The sequence below is a fragment of the Eucalyptus grandis genome, chromosome 7 (assembly GCF_016545825.1).
Source record: "Eucalyptus grandis isolate ANBG69807.140 chromosome 7, ASM1654582v1, whole genome shotgun sequence".
Taxonomy (NCBI): domain Eukaryota; kingdom Viridiplantae; phylum Streptophyta; class Magnoliopsida; order Myrtales; family Myrtaceae; genus Eucalyptus; species Eucalyptus grandis.
The window spans coordinates 56,309,131-56,331,457 of record NC_052618.1 but is presented as its reverse complement, the minus strand read 5'-3'; the positions used below and the strand labels follow the sequence as shown (position 1 = coordinate 56,331,457).

The 22,327-nt window shown below is 40.5% G+C and overlaps 3 protein-coding genes across 3 annotated transcripts; all 3 read right to left on the bottom strand.

Annotated features, from left to right (window-relative positions):
• Positions 1-3,182: 3,182 nt before the first annotated feature.
• LOC104455894 (UDP-glycosyltransferase 76F1) lies at positions 3,183-7,465 on the bottom strand. The gene is given in 3 exon segments (XM_010070599.3): positions 3,183-3,384; positions 3,387-4,172; positions 6,710-7,465. Coding segments are annotated over 3 exon segments (1,362 nt in total). The 5' UTR covers positions 7,188-7,465; the 3' UTR covers positions 3,183-3,286.
• A 2,817-nt stretch (positions 7,466-10,282) lies between these two features.
• On the bottom strand, positions 10,283-13,626 carry LOC104454351 (UDP-glycosyltransferase 76F1). The gene is made up of 2 exons (XM_010069171.3): positions 12,936-13,626; positions 10,283-11,274 (listed from the first exon to the last, which is right to left on the bottom strand). The coding sequence occupies exons 1-2, from the start codon at positions 13,411-13,413 to the stop codon at positions 10,388-10,390; spliced, it is 1,365 nt and encodes a 454-aa protein (XP_010067473.2). The 5' UTR covers positions 13,414-13,626; the 3' UTR covers positions 10,283-10,387.
• Positions 13,627-20,454: 6,828 nt separating this feature from the next.
• On the bottom strand, positions 20,455-22,240 carry LOC120296400. Its single transcript, XM_039318329.1, has 2 exons — positions 21,965-22,240; positions 20,455-20,771 (listed from the first exon to the last, which is right to left on the bottom strand). Exons 1-2 carry the CDS (start codon positions 22,207-22,209, stop codon positions 20,648-20,650), a joined length of 369 nt encoding a protein of 122 aa, XP_039174263.1. The 5' UTR covers positions 22,210-22,240; the 3' UTR covers positions 20,455-20,647.
• Positions 22,241-22,327: the final 87 nt, after the last annotated feature.

Sequence of the window (22,327 nt, the reverse complement as noted above, 5' to 3'; positions counted from 1 at the left end):
GGGCTCGGTCGATGAATCTCAAATATAGTCATGGACTTCCACATTGTTTGCTTTGCTTTTATGCTGCTCCTACGGATGCTTTTTGTTGGACGTTGTCATTCTTGTTGGAGTTTGTTGTTTATATGGTGAACCCGAAGTTGATTCCAAGCGCTATCATTTTATTTGACCTCATGTCGACAATACATTAAGAGAGTTGAGATGAGAAATGGAGAGACCGAAGGAGTTGCTTGAGATTGTTGAGATGAGAGACCGAGATGAGATGAGACAACCTATAAGCGGGATTAGGGATTTGGATATTAATTTTTCTTAAAAATTAAAAAATATATATTTTCAGTCTGATCCCGATGGGCAATTCTGCATCTAGAGCTGAGAATCGGACTGATATCCGGTATTTCTCTTGGAAACTACTGGTTCGGTTCGATTCCATTTCAAACGGTTACGGATTCCTTTGCACACCTCTAATTACACCTGGGTGATTTGGCTAGTTAAATTCTTGTTAGTATAATTTTTTGAATTCCTAGAGTGATATTTCACTAGGAATCATGAGGGGCTAAATGCTATGCGAGTTATTTGATATAATTAAAGGTTGGGAAACATCGATAGAATGTTTAAGTGTTCAAATGATTGTAATTTCCATTATATCGTTTGTTTTTATAATAGAATTCTCTGCCACCATCACCATGCACATTGATTCCGATAGTCAGATCATATTACACAAATTTAGTGTCCGATTTCCTTTCCTTATTCCTAACTATTTTATTAATTCACTTGTCTATATTCACTAACAATTGTTTTTATGGGGGGAGCATGCATGGGCTGAACTACGGGAACCGGACAATGTTCTGATAAAGGACAAGACTAATTGCTATTTTTGACTTGAGATTCTTAGTAATCTTATGACCGCCCAGTTCTCTGGCTACCACATTGGATACCATACACGAGAGAAATTTATGGAACACTAAATATATGCGATATGCTCTCCACCATACCCATTTTGATATTTAATATAAAAGGCATGGGTTTAGTCATATTATCCAGTTTATACGAAGTTAATTTGGATTCGGTCGCTCAAAGGATCATAGAAATTTGAGCTAAACCGATGGAGGTAATTATCAAACAAATCAAATATATGGATTTCAGAGAATATATATAATATCTACTGTTGAAGTAAAAAAAATTAAAAAAAGGGTTTTTGTTGTTGTGGATCATGAAATTTTGAGTTGTCTCTTCCTCTTCTCTCTCTCTCTCTCTCTCTCTCTCTCTCTCTCTCTCTCTCTCCGAACTTTTCTTTTTCTCTTCCACTTTTGGAGGGAAGGAGCTTGAGCAAGGTCTCTCCCTCCCCTCTTAGTTGCTTATCATTTTATTTTATTTTGTTTCTTTCTTTACTCTCCCGATTTTATATTTGGGAGCTTTTCTCTCCAATCTAGTTTTAGATTTTAAAGTATTAATGAATAAGTACTCTGTCTCTAGTTTTAATAGTGTTCATAGCAATTTTGGTTTCAAATTTGTGCTTGTTCAACATATTTTAGTTCAAAGCTTTGGTGTTTCACATAGCCTAAGTGGCTTGGTCTCGCAGGTGTCAGATCTAAGTTTCTTAAACATATTTATATTGTCTTAATACGGCAATGGTGTTGGAGACATCGAACTTGGGCGCACACTGTTGAAAGGCAAAACTGAAACTACAGATAGAGATCTCAGCATGTGCTTTTCATTGATGATGTAGTGTGATTCGATGATCGGCCATGGATCATTTCGCTCAAATGCAGTCATAGATATGTCTTGTGATTATCTCTACCAACCATGCTCTATTGATATGCCTTGTTATTGTGACTTTTAAAATTTCCAATCATGCATCATTTGGGTAACGAATGAAAATTTCTTTTGACGAAAAAATGTAAAAAAAAATATAGATTATAGTAAACAATTATTACTAGTTGAATCAAATTAAGCAGATTATAAAAAAAAAATTATAATAAATTGAATGTAGATCGTCAACCCCATAATTTGTCCTTCCATTTGGTGCCTCAGTCATCCTTAATCTTGATGTATTAAGTAATAAGTTCCGAATCGATCCCTCACCCTTCTTTACATGGATCAAAGGCTGAGTCAACGAGGCACCAAATGTGAGCACAAATAAAGTGTGGAACATGAAGATCGAAGAAAGATCTAAGAGAGTTTGATATTACTACCACTTTGTAACATCGGATAGAAATCTTGTCTTGTTGGCTGACCCGTCACCATCATTTAGACAAAGGAATTTAAACCTTTAGGGGATATTAGCCTTATAACATTGATTAACAAAGTGGCGTAATCAATTTTATAATTGTGCATTTAAGCAAATTAGTCATTATACTTATAATTGCAAACTAATATGGTAAATCACTTTTTTGTATTTTTAGCAGTATTCGAAATTCACTATGGAATGTGGATCATGGTCAATGCATGGGGAGACAAGTAATGCTACGTACAGATTGATAAAATTAGACTAAGTAGTTTGTGAAGAACTTCATGATAATAGTAAATTAGTGTATGAAATGCTATTAAGTTTTAAACATTGGATGATGCAATAAGTCTTAAGCTCGCTCTCTCTCTCTCTCTCTCTCTCTCTCTCTCTCTCTCTCTCTCTCTCTCTCTCTCTCTCTCTCTCTCTTATAAAAAGTTGTGATTAACTTCTTCCATTGGAATCTACCCATGTGGCAGTCCCATAAGTAGCCACATATAAAAGATCTAGATAAAATTTTTTATTAGTGGAGCATATATGTTGAACTAAATTTGAAGCATCTAACATGGGTCTCAAGCGGCTTATATCGGTCCTAACGGTTCATATTGAGTCTAGTATATATTGGGTTTCTCAATATTTTATCAAAAATTGAAAATTTGATCACCGGATGGAATTCATTACACTTTCTTACAAAGAAAATTCTCGATTACTCTGTAGAAAAAGTTTAGCAATTCATTGTACTTCATATAAAAGGTGATGCGTTTATAACGTAATATGACATCAAATATGATATTGTTCAAGCCTCAAAACAACACCTTTACTGGCAAAATTAATGAAATCTAATAAATTTAAGAAGTAATCTCTCGTATAATGTTTAGAGGTTATCTAAATGTGTTCCATTAAACATGTCCAGCTGAGAAAAGTAGCATGCTCATTTATTAATAAGAGCGATATAAATGACTTAAAAGTGTTAATCTACGAACATACATTTTTATTATTCATTATTCATGCGTACATGGAGACCCAATTATGATGTGACCGCGATTGGGCTCCGTTAACATATGATTATTTAAAAGACAATATGTGACTGACCAAAGCATCCACGGCTTGGTATGAAGGGCCGCCTTGTCGCACGGAGACACTGGCCTTCTCCTTCAGAACCAATGCCTCTCTCTTATTTCTTCTCCTTCTCTCTCCGCCAGCATCCTCTTGATGGCCCTTGCAATGTTCTCTCTCTCAAGCCCGCCATTCAAGTGCACTCCAATTCTCCAAACATCGCTCACATACCTTGCGTTCACTCCTTGATCAGCAAAACGAGGCATGCACAACATTGGCACTCCTTCACTTATGCTTTCCAAAGTTGAGTTCCAACCACTGTGGGTCCAAAATGCTCCGACAGCAGGATGAGCCAACACTTCCTTCTGGGGTGCCCATTTCACTATCTTCCCTCTCCCTTCCAATGCCTTGAGAAAGCGGCTTGGCGACTTCTCTAGCCACCCAGGATCACAGACCGACCCGGATCGGACCACCCATAAAAAGGGCTGCTCCGAGTCAGCTAGGCCTAATGCAATTTCCAACATTTCTGCCTCGCTCGTGGCAGCGAGGCTCCCGAAGCTCACGTAGATCACGGACTTGGGCAGCTGTTTGTCTAGCCAGGAGATGCAGTTTCTGTCCTCTGCTTGTGAGCTGCTCGAAGGAGATGTCACGTAGAATTTGTGAGATGGACCGATCGGAAAAAAAGGAACTGACAAAACCTCCCGGAGCGACGCGAGATCAGAGTGCTCGAGCTCTTCGAATGTGTTGGTGATGACGCCAGAAGAGTCCTTGATTACCGCGATCAGGTTGTCCAATATTCGGAAGAGTACCTCTGGTTTTTGTGGATCGAGACTTGCCGGGATGTCTTTAACTAGTAAGGGCGGAAACTCCTTCACTGCCTCTTCGGATCGGGAACCTGATACACTCATAGTACAAGAAACTTTACTTTACGAGAAAAAGACGTTCCCCTAGCAAGGAAAATATCTAAAGGAAGCAAGTATTATATGGATCTTGACATCCAGACATGCCTAGATGATTTCATCCAGAAAACTACTGCCGTACACATGCATCGTGCGGATTTGTACGATCTACACCTATAATTATTTACCAATAAACCAGTAAATTTTCCTATGAAAAGCTTTATTAAATTGTTACGTTCAGCATAAGAAATAAAACAGCAGACAGATCCTTTCAATCGTGTACATTGCGGGAGCACCGGATGATAGGGGTCAATTGCCAAACCCCTTTATGGGGGTTTAAGGGTACGTTTGTGAATGCTTTTGGGGAAAGCCTTTAGGAAAATACAAAGACCTCTGAGTTAAAGGTGTTTTCCAAAATACAAACTGTGTTTGGTAAATTGTAATTTAAAAGCCTTTTGTAAAGTACCTTTGAGCAAAATGGTGTTTAAGGGAATTACATTTACAAATGGCTTTTGTGATAAAAAAAAATTATCAAAAGAAAAATAAATAAAAAATTGACCAGCAAGGCTAAGCAGCCGCCGGCGATTGAAATTTGTTGACGGCGGCCGACATTTGACTCCGGCAGCCCCAGAGACGACGGGGAGGGCTGCCCGGGGTCGAGCGACCCCAAGGACCATTGGCAAAGGCCGCCCGGGGTCGGGCGACCTCCAGCGACCTCGGATCTGAGGTGGTGAGGTCGCACGACGCCGCCTTGACCTCCGGCGACCCCGCCGCAACCTAGATCCGGGGTGGCAAGGTCCTCTTGCGACCTTTCCCTCTGCCCTTGTGTCACCGACGCGTCCCTCATTGTCGTCGCCATCGCCTGCGGGAACGCCCTATGCTCCCTCGACCTCTCCAAGTCCCTTTCTTCAACGCTACCGAGTTGCTGGGTGCCGGTGACTCAGGCAACCCAATAGTCAGAGATTGTGCACGACCTCATGGCGACCTAGATCTGGTTCGCCAGAGGTCGCGCAACCTAGATCTGGGTCTCAGCGACTCAGGCGACCCAGATCGGAGGTCGTGCGACCTCGCCGCTACCCAGATCTAGGTCGCCTGAGTCATTGTGACCCAAATCTAGGTCACGCAACCTCCGGCAACCCAGATCTAAGTCGCCGGAGGTTACGTGACATTGCCGCGACCTAGAGGTCGCGGCGACGTGACTCGTGGGGGTCGCCGAGGTCATGCCACTAGCCGGCGACGGTTGCCGCGACCACATCGGCCTCTCGCCGACCTCCGTCCAGCCGGTCGTCGACCCCTCGCAGTCTCACTTGCCAATCTCAACTAAGAAGAAGGTGAATAGTTACGAGGGCAAAATCGAAAAAACGAAATGTTAGTAAGGATATTTATGGAAGAAAATTTGTTGTCTATTGCCCCCCTCAGCCTTCCAAAGGCTTGCTTTGCCTTAATCATCTTTGCCAAAGGATTTGCCAAACACCAATATTTTAGCCCAAAGTGGCTTGGAAGGCTACTCCCAAACGCACCCTAAAGGCCCTTGGTCAAATGCAGGTACTTTATGGCAATATTTTTAGAGAGCTTTAGGGAGATGCAAGCCCTCTAAGGGTGTGTTTGGTAACGTTTTTGTTAAAAAATTATTCTAGGGAATAGAAATATAAAAAACTATTTCTGTTCCGGGGAACAAGTTTTGAACAGAATAACGCATTTGGTAAGAATCGCACAAAATTTCTATTCTGGAATATAAAAAGAACAGAAACACGTTTGGTAAATGTTGTATAATTTTTTTGTTTCTTTAAATTTTTAAATATTTTTCTTTTTTTCTTTTTCCTTTTTATTTTTCTCTTTGACCGATCGTCGGCCACCGGCAAGGCTCGGCCTCACCTAGATCTGGCGAGGCCGAGCCTCGTCGGTGCCAGGGCCTTCGGCGAGCTCGCTAGGCCTCGCCCCGGCCTGGCGAGATCACCGTTGGCCAGACGAGCCTCGCCATGCCACCGGCGAGGCTCGGCCTGGCCCTAGCCTAGCGAGGCCCGGCCTTGCGCTGGCTGGGGAGGCTGAGCCTCGCCGTGGCCGCGCGGGGCTCGGCCTAGCGCGGGCCATCGTCAAGCGACGCCATCTTGGAGAGCTCAAGTTCACTGGCCAACTGCTGGGTGACGCTGACTTGGCGGTGGCCCGGCGAGATCGAACCTCGCCGGGGGCCGGTGACGCTCCGGCAAGGTTACTGGCCATGGCCAAGGCCGACGACCAGCCAAAGAAAAAAAAGAAACATGTTTTGTGTTTTTGTTCTTTTGTATCTTCAAAAAGTGTTCTCGGGAATAAGAAACAAGTTTTTTTTGTTGCTTGTTTCATTCCAAATTTGTTCCGGAGAACAGAAACAAAATAAACAAACAGGCTCTAAGTCCCTTAACCCGAGGAAGATCCGTAGGAGCTTTGAGCTTTAGTATTTTTGAATGCTAATGCACTTTTTTCTTCCAATTTTGTCCTCAATAAACTTTCAAAAGAGAAGAACAGGTTCACACCATGCGACACTAGAAAAGCTTACCGAGTACCGGAATGTATCCTTTTTCCTTGAGAATGGGTAATATAGCAACAACATGAAGATAAGCCGCGCCGCCGGTCCGCAACACCAATGCATGGACCTTCAAACTCCGGGCTACAATGCACGTAAAGCTGAACAGTGAATCTGATATCAAGCAAGCGATGGGCGCCGCATCAACACCCTGCGATGACACCATTTCCCGCAGGCATTCCTCGAAGGGGACCGCGCACTGGACGTCGAGGAGTGCAAGGAGGTCCCCAATGTCCAGCGTGGAAGCCTCCGATTGGTCGATGCCGTCTGCAATGGATCGGAAGGCGAAGTGAGGATGAGAGGACGGATCTGGGGCGTTGAAGTTGGTGTGGATGATGGTGATGGAGAAGCCTCGGGCGTGGAGGATCCGACCCAGTTGGATCATTGAATTCATGTGGCCTTGGAATGGATGAGGAAAGAGGATCAGACGGTGGTTGTTTCTTGGGTTCATTGTGGACTTCGTTTTTCTAGTCGCTCGCACGTTAATGGAAGGAGATTTTCTTGAAACACATGCAGAAACCTTAGGTTTTTTGTTGCTTTATATGGTCTTCACGAGTTGCGTTTATATAACAGCTCTTGCTGATCATGCGAGACATAATATAGGATTAGAGTTGGCTCGGTCGTGGAAACTCATGAAATTAACATTAGGTGTCTTAGGGAAGCATTGCGAGTTTGACTTCTAGGTGTTGCAGTTGTCGGCAAAAAAGGAACGAAAGAATGGTGGGTGTTCAGAGGCGCGAGGAAATTAGGAAACGTGGGAAAATATTGGCTGCATCTATGATTGACAACTCAGCAAAGTAATAATTCATTTGTTGATTGGCATGTATCTCGTGGCCTCCACTCTCTCGGATTTGTCATAAATTTCTCTATCCTTCCTTTCTCCCTCCCTCTCTCTCTCCTTCCTTCGTCTCTATCTGTCCCGTGGGCTCACTCTGTCAGATTTGCCATAAATCTCTCGTACATGCCTTCCTCCCTCTTTCTTCTTCCTCCGTCTCGTCTCTGCCCCGTCTCTTCCCTTCAGAAAATAATGCTGGCCTGCTGTCGGCAATACCAGAGATTTTCTGGCGACGTCATGAATCTTGATCCAAGATAAAGATAAGAAGACGTCCCGTTACTTCTTGGAAAGTGACGGGGACACGCTGACCGTACGTCCCAATCGTGGGATACTGGCAACAAGAATTTAAAGCTTCCATAGTTAATTGCCAAAAATGACCTTTAAATTATAAAATCACTAAAATTATAATTAAGAAAGGAAATAATAAACATAATCTACATTTAGCACGACGCTAAATATCAAAAGGAAACGAAATTAGAATTCCCAAAATTTGTGTATCATTTTTATTATTACTAAGACATATAACATCATCATATACATAACTATTATAACTCATCATATGTATATATCGCCACTCGAGCTTGTCACTAGCACAAAATTACTTATTTTAGTCATGATCATCGAAACCTACACAATTTTAAAATATATGCTATTAGTTTGAGATTCCGGTACCAAAGCAACAACTTAAACACGAACATGAAATCAGAGAGATAATGTGGAATCAAAACATATATTACTCCCTTCATTATAAAATTTTACTTGAATAAATAATTTTCTCATATTTCACTATGGAAACTAAAATTTACATAATATTTTGTCTCACTTTTTAGGTTGTAATTTGTCATTTGTCATTATGAAGTACTATCCCTATACATTTGAAGTTGTAACTTGGCTTACATTAAATTCATATAATTTTTTAGTTCTTAAATTCAGTTAAAATTTCATTTTCCTTTTGGAAATCGTGTGCGCCATTTTACAAATTAATCTTGGTTCAAGACACGACATTTAAAATTGACATGAAAGATTGGTTTTGCATTAACTTTCATTTCCTATAGGTGTTTAATATGGCGCTAGATGATTAGATTTTGTATATTATTATTCTTTTAACTACCTTAGTTTTTGTGGTTTATTACAAGGGGCATTCTTGGCAATTGATTTTGGAAGGTTTATACTCTTGTTGCCGAAATTCCATGCTTGAAATGTTTGTTCAGTAAGTCTCCGTCACTTGACGGTACTGTCTTCTTAGCATGCCCCTGTACATAAATACAGTTTGTGTCCTATGTTTTGTGTTTACCTACATATGTATATATATTCTATTTATGTATTTCGCTTTAAAAAAGAAAATGTACTCTTTTCATTTTGTGGTTTGTTTAATAACTAGTGATTCACATCATCAATTAGGTAAAATATGGGTAAGTATTATTACAAGATGCAAAGTTCGAAAATGTCTTTGTAAACATTTGGAACCAATTTTCCTCGCATAACAAGCTAAAAGTAATCGTGTTTCCCACGCCTTTCTTCGCTCATTTTATTTTCTCCATTCTCCATTATACACTCCCTTTTATGTTGTGAATTTCTGTCTTTTTATCTCTTCTCCCTCGATGCACATGATGATATTAGTTTTTCTTATTAGTAAAATGTGGGAAGGGACTATTAGCGTTGGGAACTCTTTCCGAGCATTATTGTAGAAGTTTCATGCTTACGATAAAATAAAGTGTGGAACATGAAGATCGAAGAAAGATCTAAGAGAGTTTCATATTACTACCACTTTGCAACATCGGATAGAAATCTTGTCTTGTTGGCTGACCCGTCACCATCATTTAGACATAGGAATTTAAACCTTTTGGGGATATTAGCTTTATAACATTGATTAACAAAGTGACGTAATCAATTTTATAATTGTGCATTTAAGCAAATTAGTCATTATACTTATAATTGCAAACTAATTTGATAAATCACTTTTCAGTATTTTTAGCAGTACTCGAAATTCACTATGGAATGTGGATCATGGTCAATGCATGGGGAGACAAGTAATGCTACGTACAGATTGATAAAATTAGACTAAGTAGTTTGTGAAGAACTTCATGATAATAGTAAATTAGTGTATGAAATGCTATTAAGTTTTAAACATTGGATGATGCAATAAGTCTCAAGCTCTCTCTCTCTCTCTCTCTCTCTCTCTCTCTCTCTCTCTCTCTCTCTCTCTCTCTCTCTCATTTATAAAAAGTTGTGATTAACTTCTTCCCTTGGAATCTACCCATGTGGTAGTCCCATAAGTAGCCACATATGAAAGATCTAGATAATTTTTTTTATTAGTGGAGCATATATGTTGAACTAAATTTGAAGCATCTAACATGGGTCTCATGCGGCTTATATTCATATTGAGTCTAGTATATATTGGGTTTCTCAATATTTTATCAAAAATTGAAAATTTGATCACCGGATGGAATTCATTACACTTTCTTGCAAAGAAAATTCTAAATTACTCTGTAGAAAAAGTTTAGCAATTCATTGTACTTCATATAAAAGGTGATGCGTTTATAACGTAATATGACATCAAATATGATATTGTTCAAGCCTCAAAACAACACCTTTACTAGCCAAATTAACGAAATAATCTCTCGTATAATGTTTGGAGGTTATTTAAATGTGTTCCTTTAAACATGTCTAGTTGAGAAAAGTAGCATACTCATTTATTAATAAGAGCGATATAAATGACTTAAAAGTGTTAATCTACGAACATCCACGTTTATTATTCATGCGTACATGGAAACCCAATTATGATGTGACCGCGATTGAGCTCCGATAACATATGATTATTTTAAAGACAATATGTGACTGACCAAAGCATCCACGGCTTGGTATGAAGGGCCGCCTTGTCGCACGGAGACACTGGCCTTCTCCTTCAGAACCAATGCCCTCTCTCTTATTTCTTCTCCTTCTCTCTCCGCCAGCATCCTCTTGATGGCCCTTGCAATGTTCTCTCTCTCAAGCCCGCCATTCAAGTGCACTCCAATTCTCCAAACATCGCTCACATACCTTGCGTTCACTCCTTGATCAGCAAAACGAGGCATGCACAACATTGGCACTCCTTCACTTATGCTTTCCAAAGTTGAGTTCCAACCACTGTGGGTCCAAAATGCTCCGACAGCAGGATGAGCCAACACTTCCTTCTGGGGTGCCCATTTCACTATCTTCCCTCTCCCTTCCAATGCCTTGAGAAAGCGGCTTGGCGACTTCTCTAGCCACCCAGGATCACAGACCGACCCGGATCGGACCACCCATAAAAAGGGCTGCTCCGAGTCAGCTAGGCCTAATGCAATTTCCAACATTTCTGCCTCGCTCGTGGCAGCGAGGCTCCCGAAGCTCACGTAGATCACGGACTTGGGCAGCTGTTTGTCTAGCCAGGAGATGCAGTTTCTGTCCTCTGCTTGTGAGCTGCTCGAAGGAGATGTCACGTAGAATTTGTGAGATGGACCGATCGGAAAAAAAGGAACTGACAAAACCTCCCGGAGCGACTCGAGATCAGAGTGCTCGAGCTCTTCGAATGTGTTGATGATGACGCCAGAAGAGTCCTTGATTACTGCGATCAGGTTATCCAATATTCGGAAGATTACCTCTGGTTTTTGTGGATCGAGACCTGCCGGGATGTCTTTAACTAGTAAGGGCGGAAACTCCTTCACTGCCTCTTCGGATCGGGAACCTGATACACTCATAGTACAAGAAACTTTACTTTACGAGAAAAAGACGTTCCCCTAGCAAGGAAAATATCTAAAGGAAGCAAGTATTATATGGATATTGACATCCAGACATGCCTAGATGATTTCATCCAGAAAACTACTGCCATACTACTGCCATACACATGCATCGTATTGCCATACACATGCATCGAACGGATTTGTACGATCTACACCTATAATTATTTACCAATAAACCAGTAAATTTTCCTATGAAAAGCTTTATTAAATTGTTACGTTCAGCATAAGAAATAAAACACCAGACAGATCCTTCCAATCGCGTACATTGCCGGAGCACTGGATGATAGGGTCAGTTGCCAAAGGCCTTTATGGGGGTTTAAAGGCCCTCGGTCAAATGCAGGTACTTTATGGCAATATTTTTAGAGAGCTTTAGGGAGATGCAAGCCCTCTAGTTGCGTTTGGGACCGGCATTTATAAGTAGCTTTGGGTGTCCAAAGCCCATTTGTTCAAATATTAGGTGTTTGAGAACATTTTTGAAACCCACCTTGAAGGAATGCTGGCATTCCAAAGGCTGAAAGCCCAAGGTACATTAGGGGCTGCCTTGGGCTTCTAGCATTCATGGCATACTGAGTTGAGGATAAAAAAAAAAATCTTTCCAATTTTTCAATGCCCTCACTATTCATCTTCTTCTTCTCCATTCTCCATGAGCGGTCGCCGGCAAAGGGCAAGCAGTCGCCGGCAACTGTCGCGCTTGCCGCACCACGACCTCCGCGCGAAGGTCGCCGGGGCCGCACTATCCATCTGGTCGCGACCAGATGCAATCGCTACGAAGGTCGCAACCCGCTTGGTTGCAGATTTGGTTGTGTTGCACCTACCACATTGCGACCTTTGCATGAAGGTCGCCGGGGCTGCGCGACCCTTCTGGTCATAGGTTTGGTCCTGACCAGATGTGGTCGCCAAGACCCTTGCCGGAGGCTCACATGGCGACTAGATCTGCAACCAGATTGGTCGCGCGAAGGTTGCGACCTCAGATCTGGTCGCCGCGACCCTCGCTGGAGGATCGCTCTACATGCTGCGACCTCCGCCGAGGTCGCGTGATCTAGGTCCTGGGACCCTCCGGTGAGGGTTGCCGCGACTAGATCTGGCCGACCTTCTGGCGAGGGTCATGGCAACCAGATCTGATCGCCGCGACGCTCGTTGGAGGGTCGCGAAACCCTCGCCGAACCGCCTACCTTTGTTGGACAGCTTGCATCGAAATGCCCGCCTTTCGCCAGACCGCCTGCTCCTCGCCGGCGACTACTTGTTCTTGGCCGACCAACTCTCCTTTTTTTTTTTTTTTTTAATAACAAGCCTTGTGCAAATATAATTTTTCCAAACACCATTTTACTCAAAAATACTTCACAATGAACTTTTACAATACAATTTTATAAACGCAATTTGCATTTTGGAAAACACATTTAATTCAACAGTTTTTGCATTTCCCTAAATACTTTCCCCAAAAGCCTTTCTAAACGCACCCTAAGTCCTTTAACCCGAGAAAAATCCGTAGGAGCTTTGAGCTGTAGTATTTTTGAATGCTAATGCACTTTTTTCTTCCAATTTTGTCCTCGATAAACTTTCAAAAGAGAATAACAGGTTCACACCATGCGACACTAGAAAAGCTTACCGAGTACCGGAATGTATCCTTTTTCCTTGAGAACGGGTAATATAGTAGCAACATAAAGATAAGCCGCGCCGCCGGTCCGCATCACCAATGCATGGACCTTCAAACTCTTGGCTACACTGCACGTAAAGCTGAACAGTGAATCTGATATCAAGCAAGCGATGGGCGCCGCATCACCACCCTGCGATGACACCATTTCCCGCAGGCATTCCTCGAAGGGGACCGCGCACTGGACGTCGAGGAGTGCAAGGAGGTTCCCGATGCCCAGCGTGGAAGCCTTCGATTGGTCGATGCCGTCTGGAATGGATCGGAAGGCAAAGTGAGGATGGGAGGACGGATCTGGGGCGTTGAAGTTGGTGTGGATGATGGTGATGGAGAAGCCTTGGGCGTGGAGGATCCGACCCAGTTGGATCATTGAATTCATGTGGCCTTGGAATGGATGAGGAAAGAGGATCAGACGGCGGTTGTTTCTTGGGTTCATTGTGGACTTCGTTTTTCTAGTCGCTCGCACGTTAATGGAAGGAGATTTTCTTGAGACACATGCAGAAACCTTGGGTTTTTTGTTGCTTTACATGGTCTTCACGAGTTGCGTTTATATAACAGCTCTTGCTGATCATGCGAGACATAATATAGGGTTAGAGTTGGCTCGGTCGTGGAAACTCGTGAAATTAACATTAGGTGTCTTAGGGAAGCATTGCGAGTTTGACTTCTAGGTGTTGTAGTTCTAGGCAAAAAAGGAGCGAAAGAATGATGGGAGTTCAGAGGAGTGAGTGAGCAAATTAGGAAACGTGGGGTCAGAAATGAAAGCGACTTTTACCGGTAAAGCCGAAAGGAGATAGAAAAGTGAATGACCATACCGATTATGTGAAATGGGAATATTGGCTGCATCTATGATTGACAACTCAGCAAAATAATAATTCATTTGTTGATTGGCATGTATCCCCACACTCTCTCGGATTTGTCATAAATCTCTCTATCCTTATCCTTCGTCTCTCTCTGTCCCGTGGGCCCACTTTGTCAGATTTGCCATAAATCTCTCGCACATGCCTTCCTCCCTCTTTCTTCTTCCTCCGTCTCATCCCTGCCCCGTCTCTTCCCTTCAGACAATAATGCTGGCCTGCTGTCGGCAATACCAGAGATTTTCTGGCGACGTCATGAATCTTGATCCAAGATAAAGATAAGAAGACGTCCCGTTACTTCTTGGAAAGTAACGGGGACACGCTGACCCTACGTCCCAATCGTGGGATAATGGCAACAAGAATTTAAAGCTTCCATAATTAATTGCCAAAAATGACCTTTAAATTATAAAATCACAGAAATTATAATTAATAAAGGAAATAATAAACATAATCTACATTTAGCACGATGCTGAATATCAAAAGGAAACGAAATTAGAATTCTCAAAATTTGTGTTTCATTTTATATTATTACTAAGACATATAACATCATCATATATGTAACTATTATAATTCATCATATGTATATATCGCCACTCGAGCTTATTACTAGCACAAAATTACTTATTTTAGTCATGATCATCGATGTCTGCACGATTTTAAAATATGTGCTATTAGTTTGAGATTTTAGTATTACAAGTGGTACCAAAGCAACAACTTAAGTGCGAACAACATGAGATCAGAGAGATAATGTGGAATCAAAACCTATATTACTCCCTACATTATAAAATTTTACTTAAATAAATAATTTTCTCATATTTCAATATAGAAACTAAAATTTACATAATATTTTGTCTCACTTTTTAGGTTGTAATTTGTCATTTGTCATTATGAAGTACCATACCTATACATTTGAAGTCGTAACTTGGCTTACATTAAATTCATATAATTTCTTAGTTCTTAAATTCAATTAAAATTTCATTTTCCTTTTAGAAATTGTGTGCAACATTTTACAAATTAATCTTGGTTCAAGGCGCAAAATTTAAAATTGACATGAAAGATTGGTTTTGCGTTAACTTTCATTTCCTATAGGTGTTTAATATGGCGCTACATGATTAGATTTTGTATATTATTATTATTTTAACGGCCTTAGTTTTTGTGGTTTATTATAGGGTTAATACCCTGAAAAACCTCAAATTGGTACACTTGTGACAAATTTACCCCAAACTATTTTTTTGACCACAAAAAATCCAAAACTGGTATACCTTTGACAAATTTACCCCAAACTGGTACACTTGTGACAAATTTACCCTATGTTAGTTTTTGTTAAATTTTATTCTCAAATTATTAAGTTAAATGGCACGTGACAGGTTAACCGGTATACCAATTTAGGATTTTACATTCCGTTTGTCACAATTACAATTTTTGTAATTTTTTTGTGGTATTAATCCAATTTAGCAGATGGTATATTTGTCACAAATTTATCAGTTTAGGATTTTTTGCAGTCGAATAAATTAGTTTGGGGTAAATTTGTCATAAATGTACTAGTTTAAGGTTTTATATAGTCAGTCGGGGTAAATTTGTCACAGGTTTACCAGTTTGGGGTTTTTCATGGTCAAAAAAATAGTTTGGGGTAAATTTGTCACAAGTGTACCTGTTTGAGGTTTTTAAGAGTATTAACCCTTTATTATAAGGGGCATTCTTGGCAATTGATTTTGGAAGGTTTATACTCTTGTTGCCGAAATCCCATGCTTGAAATGTTTGTTCAGTAAGTCTCCGTCACTTGACGATACCGTCTTCTTAGCATGCCCCTATACATAAATACAGTTTGTGTACTAGGTTTTGTGTTTACCTACATATGTATATATATTTTATTTACGTATTTCGCTTTAAAAAAGAAAATGTACTCTTTTCATCTTGTGGTTTGTTTAATAACTAGTGATTCACATCATCAATTAGGTGAAATGTGGATAAGTATTATTACCAGATGCAAAGTTTGAAAGTGTCTTTGTAAACATTTGGAACCAATTTTCCTCACATAACAAGCTATAAGTAATTGCGTTTCTCACGCCTGTCCCCACTCATTTTATTTTCTCCATTATACACTCCTTTTTATGTTGTGAATTTCTGTATTTTTCTCGTCTCCCTCGATGCACATGATGGTATTAGTTTTTCTTATTAGTAAAATGTGGGAAGGGGCTATTAGCGTTGGGAACTCTTTCCGAGCATTATTGTAGAAGTTTCACGCTTACGATAGAATATTCTATTTGAATCATGCGAATCCATCATTGCCGCCCCATCACATAGCTATCGGGAGCATAGATGGGTCAACCAAGGGCGATTATACCACCTCTGTTGGATGCCCACTCACTCGGATTCTCGTGCTATCCTCCCCCAAAAGTATTAATACCCACTCAACCTATGCAGCCCCAAAAGCTATAATGTTAATCGGGTTAATAAGATACTTAGTTGAGCAATACCTTTCACAATATCATTTAGCATATGATGAATAACAATCAACAAATATATGACACCTGCAAATAACTAATGTTCAAAGGGATACAAATGATGTACTGGTTATTTGAAGTGGTATTTCTATGTGGTCCATCGAGGGATCTTCCCCTTTACCTTAAATCATTGTAATCGCGTGCATTTTTAATTTAGATATAAAGCGATGTAACCTGCAAAATTGATTTCTCAACCAACGACTGAGATTTATAGTATAGTGGTTCAATTGATCTTTTTTTTTTTTTTTTTTTTTTTTTTTTTTTTTTGGTGGTCGTAGTAGTTCAACTGGCCTGAGGAAGTTTTAGAGGGACTTTGAAAGCAACCCCACTATAAGAAGGCAATCATAAATATATTACCAATTGTGTTTTTTCTAAACGGAGTCTGAGTACATTGCCATTGGTCATCCGAAGGAAGTAATTTTCCTTTGGGATTGATCAGGGCCCGTTTGGTTCAGTTTTGGGGAAATGCCTTTGGCCAAATGCAAATATCTTTAGGATAAAGAGGTTTTCGGGAATGCTCAGCCGTTTGGCAAATTACGCATTGGAAAGTTGTTTGTGCAAAAATACTGTTTGGCAAAACTTATTCCAAATGGGCTTTTGCTTTTAATTTTTTTTTAAATCTCAAAATCGAATCCGGCGACTAGTGGTGCCGGACGGCCGATCTCGGCCATTCGCCGCCCGAGGTCGTGACCTCGGGCGCAAAGGCCGGATCTAGCCTCCGGACCGCCGAGATCTAGCGGCCCGAGGTCGCGCAAACCCAGGCGGCGTGACCTCGGGCGACGTCGTCGCCGCCGCCCGGAGGTGCGACCTCGGCACCCGAGGTTGTAGAGGCTAGATCTCGGCCTCCAGACCGCCAGATTTGGTGGCCTGAGGTCTGCATCGCCTGGGTCGCGCGTCGCGGCACCCCCAGATGGTGGTCACCGGTGACGCACGACCCTCAGGCGGTAGCGGCGGTGGCTGCCGGAGAAGCCCGGAGGCCGGGAAGAAGAAGAAGAAGACAACGGGAAAAAAAAAATGATGAACACTAATCGTGGCATTTCCCAAATGCCCAATGCCCAATGCTGCCCCTCCCGCCTTTGAGCATTGAGTATTCCAAATGCTCATATTTGGGCAAAGGAGCTTCCAAAAAATTTGCCAAACACTAAAATTTTTCCCCAAGGGGCTTTGGGGCCCAAAGCCCATTGGGAATGCCCAACCAAACAGCCCCTGAAGGACCAGTTCACACACGGATATATAAAGTGGTCCTAAAGGAAGTAATTATGAGATCAGACCGAAAGTGATTGCGTCAAATCGGGTTGAAAAAAATCGAAACTCAAGCTCAATCGAAGCAAAGTAATAATTTGAGTTGAGCTTGCACACTATAGTGTATTCTTTAAAATTAAACAGATGGAAAGATTTGGCCTCTTGTTTGGTGTGCTTGTACGGAGATATTAACGGTTTATTTCTGGTGCGCTTACTAATTATGAACAACTATTTAAGATCTTCTATTGGCTCATATTTGAAAACAAATAATACTGGAAATCATTTGTGGGATTAAAAACATTAAATTGATCAAACTCATACTAGGCTAATATTTGACAAATAAATAGTATTAAAAAATCAATAGAAAAATCTATCATTAGGAAAAAGTATATAACATGCTTTACAAATAAATGAATACAGTAAGCTTACCCATCATAGAAAGAAAAATAAGTGTATGTTTTAGGGCTTTTCCATGAGATAATTGTCCAAAAAGTCATAAACTTATTTTACAATGTCAAATTTAATCATAAATCTTTCAATTGTGCCAATTTAACCATATTTTTTTAACGATTTGCTAATGTAATCTTTTTGAATGATTTGGCTAGAAATCGATGATGTGATTATCCAATCACTATTAGTTGTCGAACGTGGCACGATTGATACTAACATGAACGATTTTTGTAATTTTTTAAAATGTTATAAATATAATTTTATTTCTTTTTTTCTCTCTTTCCCTCTTATGGTTACACAGCCTTGGCAATAGCCAGTTGTGAGGGTCACTTGGATCTAAGAAGGACCACCCTCGCCTAGACAAGGGTAACTCTTGTCAGCCTCAAGCAAGGGCAAACCTTTAATGGCCTAGCAAGGCGAGGGTCCCCTTGCATTAGCATAGAAATGGTCCTCCACACAAAACTAGCGAGACCAACAGTTGGCGATTGATAAAGGAAATAGGAAAAAAGAAAAAAAAAACATTAAAAATTCAAAATTTCAAAAAATTGCAAAAATCATCCATGCTATTGAATACCCGATCCAACCCCGCTCTATCAAATAAGGGCAACCTAAGTGTAATTATCAATACGTACCATGCAGTGTATTAAATTGGTACTTGCCATCCTTAGCAATTTTGGGAAAAAAAAAATTGCTCCGAACTGTCTCTGCGAGTTACGTACCCATAATTATCAACAAGCTGAAAGGACTGCCGAGGCTGGCATCCACCTATTAGTTATTTTCACATATTGATGAGTTCACTATCACTAGAAACTTGAAAATGAAATTTGCTATCGTAATGAAAAACTGAGAAGTTACTAATTTTGCTTTGGATAGTTTATATGAGTGAATGTAATTATTAACTCAATAGAGCATTTACCAACTTCTTTATTAGTCCAACGGCAAAATTTATTAGGATTTATAGATTAAGATTTTGCTATCCACGATAGTGTGAAAAATTACCCATTTAGTCTTAAATTTATTGTATAGAGGTCAATTTACGCTTACATTTTCCAATTTTGCCAATGTAGTTTCAAACCTTTGCGAGTTGGCAATTGGCTGAAAATCATCAATGAGGCGATCCATAATTGTCCATGTCAACATGCTTCATAGGATGTCCTGTAAAAATTAGCCGAAAAAAAATACATTAGAATTTCACACAAAAATTTAAGATTGGCAAAATTAAAAAAGTTTAAGATTGTAATATTTATATAATAGGTTTAGGACTGATTGAATAATTATCTCAAATGATAGTGTGCTAAATTGGAATTTGCTATCTCAAGGAAAAATCTACCAGTCGTTTAGAAAAGTCATTGCCGAAACGCCAAGTAATATTTTTGTAGTTTTAAAGGCATAAGCTACAATACGCCGTTCCTAGATTGTCAATACGAAACGATAACTTACCATTTGGGATGATTATTAAATGCGAATTTATTATTGCATCGAAGATCGATACTTTTTTTTTTTGTGAATTGTTTAAACAGATCATGGAATACTCGATAAATGATTTTCCAACCCCCTTCTATTTTCGAACAGCAAGCATCATTGTTCTGGCATATGTTAAATTTATAATATTTTTTACTATCTTTGTTTCGTGAAAAATAAGTAATTTAAAAATTATTTTTTCAAAATTGATCGTGGGCATTACTTGAAATAATTAATCAATGAATAACAATTTGCATCCAAACATTTGCATTATTAATAAATATTCTTCATTCATTCATTTTTGTAAGCGATATAAATGATCATATTCTGAAAAATATTTTCAAAATCACTCATTTTCCATAAAACAAATGGAGAATTTATTTCATGTAATAAATAATCATTCTCTAGTAATAAATAATTTATATAAATTTTCAATTAGGTTATAGGCTTTCATCACTTGGTATATATAAATTACCTACCTTAGGAAATCCACATGGCGCCTTATAGTACTTATGGGATCCACTGCATCCCACGAATAGTCCAAACATCAATGACTTATGTCATTTTAAAAGATCCGAGAAAGGAGCGTTCCAGTGGATATACTTCAAACATACCAAATGGGTCGTTTTCCCATAGAAAAATGTCTTGCTTATCGACAAAAGTCTGCCGGTCACAAACACCAAAAACAAGGAAGGCAGCCGCTTACCGTTGCGTCGTCAGCCTACCTGATTGCAAAAATTATACCTCGGATACGTCCGGTGCGAAGAAGAGGACGACCACGCAAAACGAGGAACGTCCAAGAGGAATTCAAATCAGATAAAAAGGGAAATCTCCCGAACTGCGGGCAATGGGAAAGCCCACGAGTCAGATGGACAGGCCCGAGGTGTCCTGGAGATCCTGTCTTGGTGTCACCGACCCGATCGTGTCGATTTCGTAATTTATCTCATCATCTATAGGACATTTGAATAATGCGTCCACAGGCAATTTGAATATATTCATCTTCCCCCTCCAAAAGCAATCCCCTAATCATTCCACTCCTAAAAAAAGTCAATCGGCCGTTGCCTTTTTGCAGTCTCAAACGGCTACTCATCGGCATGCCCTCCTTTTTTTCTCCGTTTCTTTTCGTTTGTTTTTGAATACCAAGTTGTCAACCACTCCATCACCTTAGCCGTGAGAGACTTTCTTCTGTGGACCTTTTTCCTCTTTTGGGAAGTTCCGATTGGTGCCGTATTCCCATTACTTGCGAAGTTGCTTGGAGTTCCCTTTCGTTTTCAATTAGTACCCTGCTCAAGGAGTCCTCAAATTTCTCAGCACTTGATCACTTATGTTAAGATAATGGTACATAAAAGCAAGATCAAAACAAGATCGAAAGATGCCATTAAAGGGTTGGCTGGCGAGGGTCTCTAGTGTGAGAGAGAGTTGATCTCAAGTGACTATTACGATATCCTTATTATCGTTTTAAACTGCAATACAATCATTGGTTACTTATATCTCCATATTTCTGGATATATTTGACTGTCTGATTCAAAATGAAAGACCCATCATAACAATAGGAATAAAACAAGATCATATCCGAGCCACCGGATAGAAAGACAATGCCATAAACTCTACGTCTTGAGATAGGTGTTTTAGGCGCCTGCAAGAATGAAGTTGCCTCAGAATGCCAACAATAAGCCAGCGACTCACTCCCTCCTGATCCTGAACTTGCACACTCTCTCAACACAAAATGCAGTCAAGTCAAACAGTAGGTGCAAGAAGTAACGCTATAACACGAAGAACTCAGTGAAATTGTAAGGGTTGGGACACCTAACGCTATTTGCTCCTGTTAAATGACCTTTGCTCCCCTCAAAACTCTTCTTCAAATCCCTCGCATTTTCCCCTTCTTTCAGTTAAGAAAAAGAATGTTGTTTATCATCTTGAACTCGTCTGAGGGTTAGGGTGGTGTTCAAGAACCTAGTACTACTCCCGCTACGATAATCTGTCAAACTGATGATGCCAGAATAGCGGAAAGAATTGATTTCCTTATATCCCCATACCTAATAAAAAAAATCATTTTTTAATGTGACATAATTTCCCACCTTTTATTCCTGATGAAGTGGAGAGATTGCAACAACGAAGCCGCAGTCTCTGATACATATTACATGGGGTCTGCAATTATTTATTAATAATTTGAACGTAGCCCCTACTCTAATCCGCCGAGATCGAAAGAGGAAGAGAGACGTTGGCGTCGCATGTGGCACTCGGCAGTTACCCACTCTCCCTCCCTCGACAGCTTTAAAAATCAAATTTTTCACACGCAAAGAGAGAGAGAGAGAGAGAGAGACCGGCAACAACATAAGCAGACATAGTAGCAATCAAACCCAAGAGCCAACTTCGTGAAAAACAATGGACTCCGTTAATCCCCGACCTCGCATTCTCCCTCTCCTTCCGCTCAAGATCCCTTTTTGAAAAAAAGGGAGGGGGAGAGAGAAGGTACGTGTAGGTGCCGACGAGAGGGGCGAGAACGGTGGCGCTGATCCAGTTCTCGGAGATATTGTGGTGAATCTTGTTGGGCAGATCCTCCCACAGCCCCGTCATTATCTTCTGCTGGAACGGCGACAGCGCATACACCACCGCCTCCATTTTCACCGGCTGCTTCCTCCTTTCTCTTCTTCTTCTCTCTCGATCTCTCTGATCTCCGCCTCTCTTTTGCCTTAATTTTCGCAGTCCCTCTGGAACCATGTAGATTGGGGCGATAGCCGAAGTCCCTGTCGTCAACACAACCAGCCTCAACGACTTATCGTTTACCCGGGCCGCCAATACAACTGCCGTTTCATCCGCGGATGGGGGTGGCAATTGG

What these genes read in the sequence shown, in the direction of transcription:
- LOC120296400 (XM_039318329.1), bottom strand. Translation starts at nt 22,209, where the DNA reads ATGGTTCCAGAGGGACTGCGAAAATTAAGGCAAAAGAGAGGCGGAGAT. An exon ending in CCTCTCGTCGGCACCTACAC is followed by an intron (nt 20,772 to 21,964) that starts GTACCTTCTCTC and finishes CTCCTTGAGCAG; the next exon opens with GGTACTAATTGAAAACGAAA.
- LOC104454351 (XM_010069171.3), bottom strand. Translation starts at nt 13,413, where the DNA reads ATGAACCCAAGAAACAACCGCCGTCTGATCCTCTTTCCTCATCCATTC. An exon ending in AGGATACATTCCGGTACTCG is followed by an intron (nt 11,275 to 12,935) that starts GTAAGCTTTTCT and finishes TGAGTGTATCAG; the next exon opens with GTTCCCGATCCGAAGAGGCA.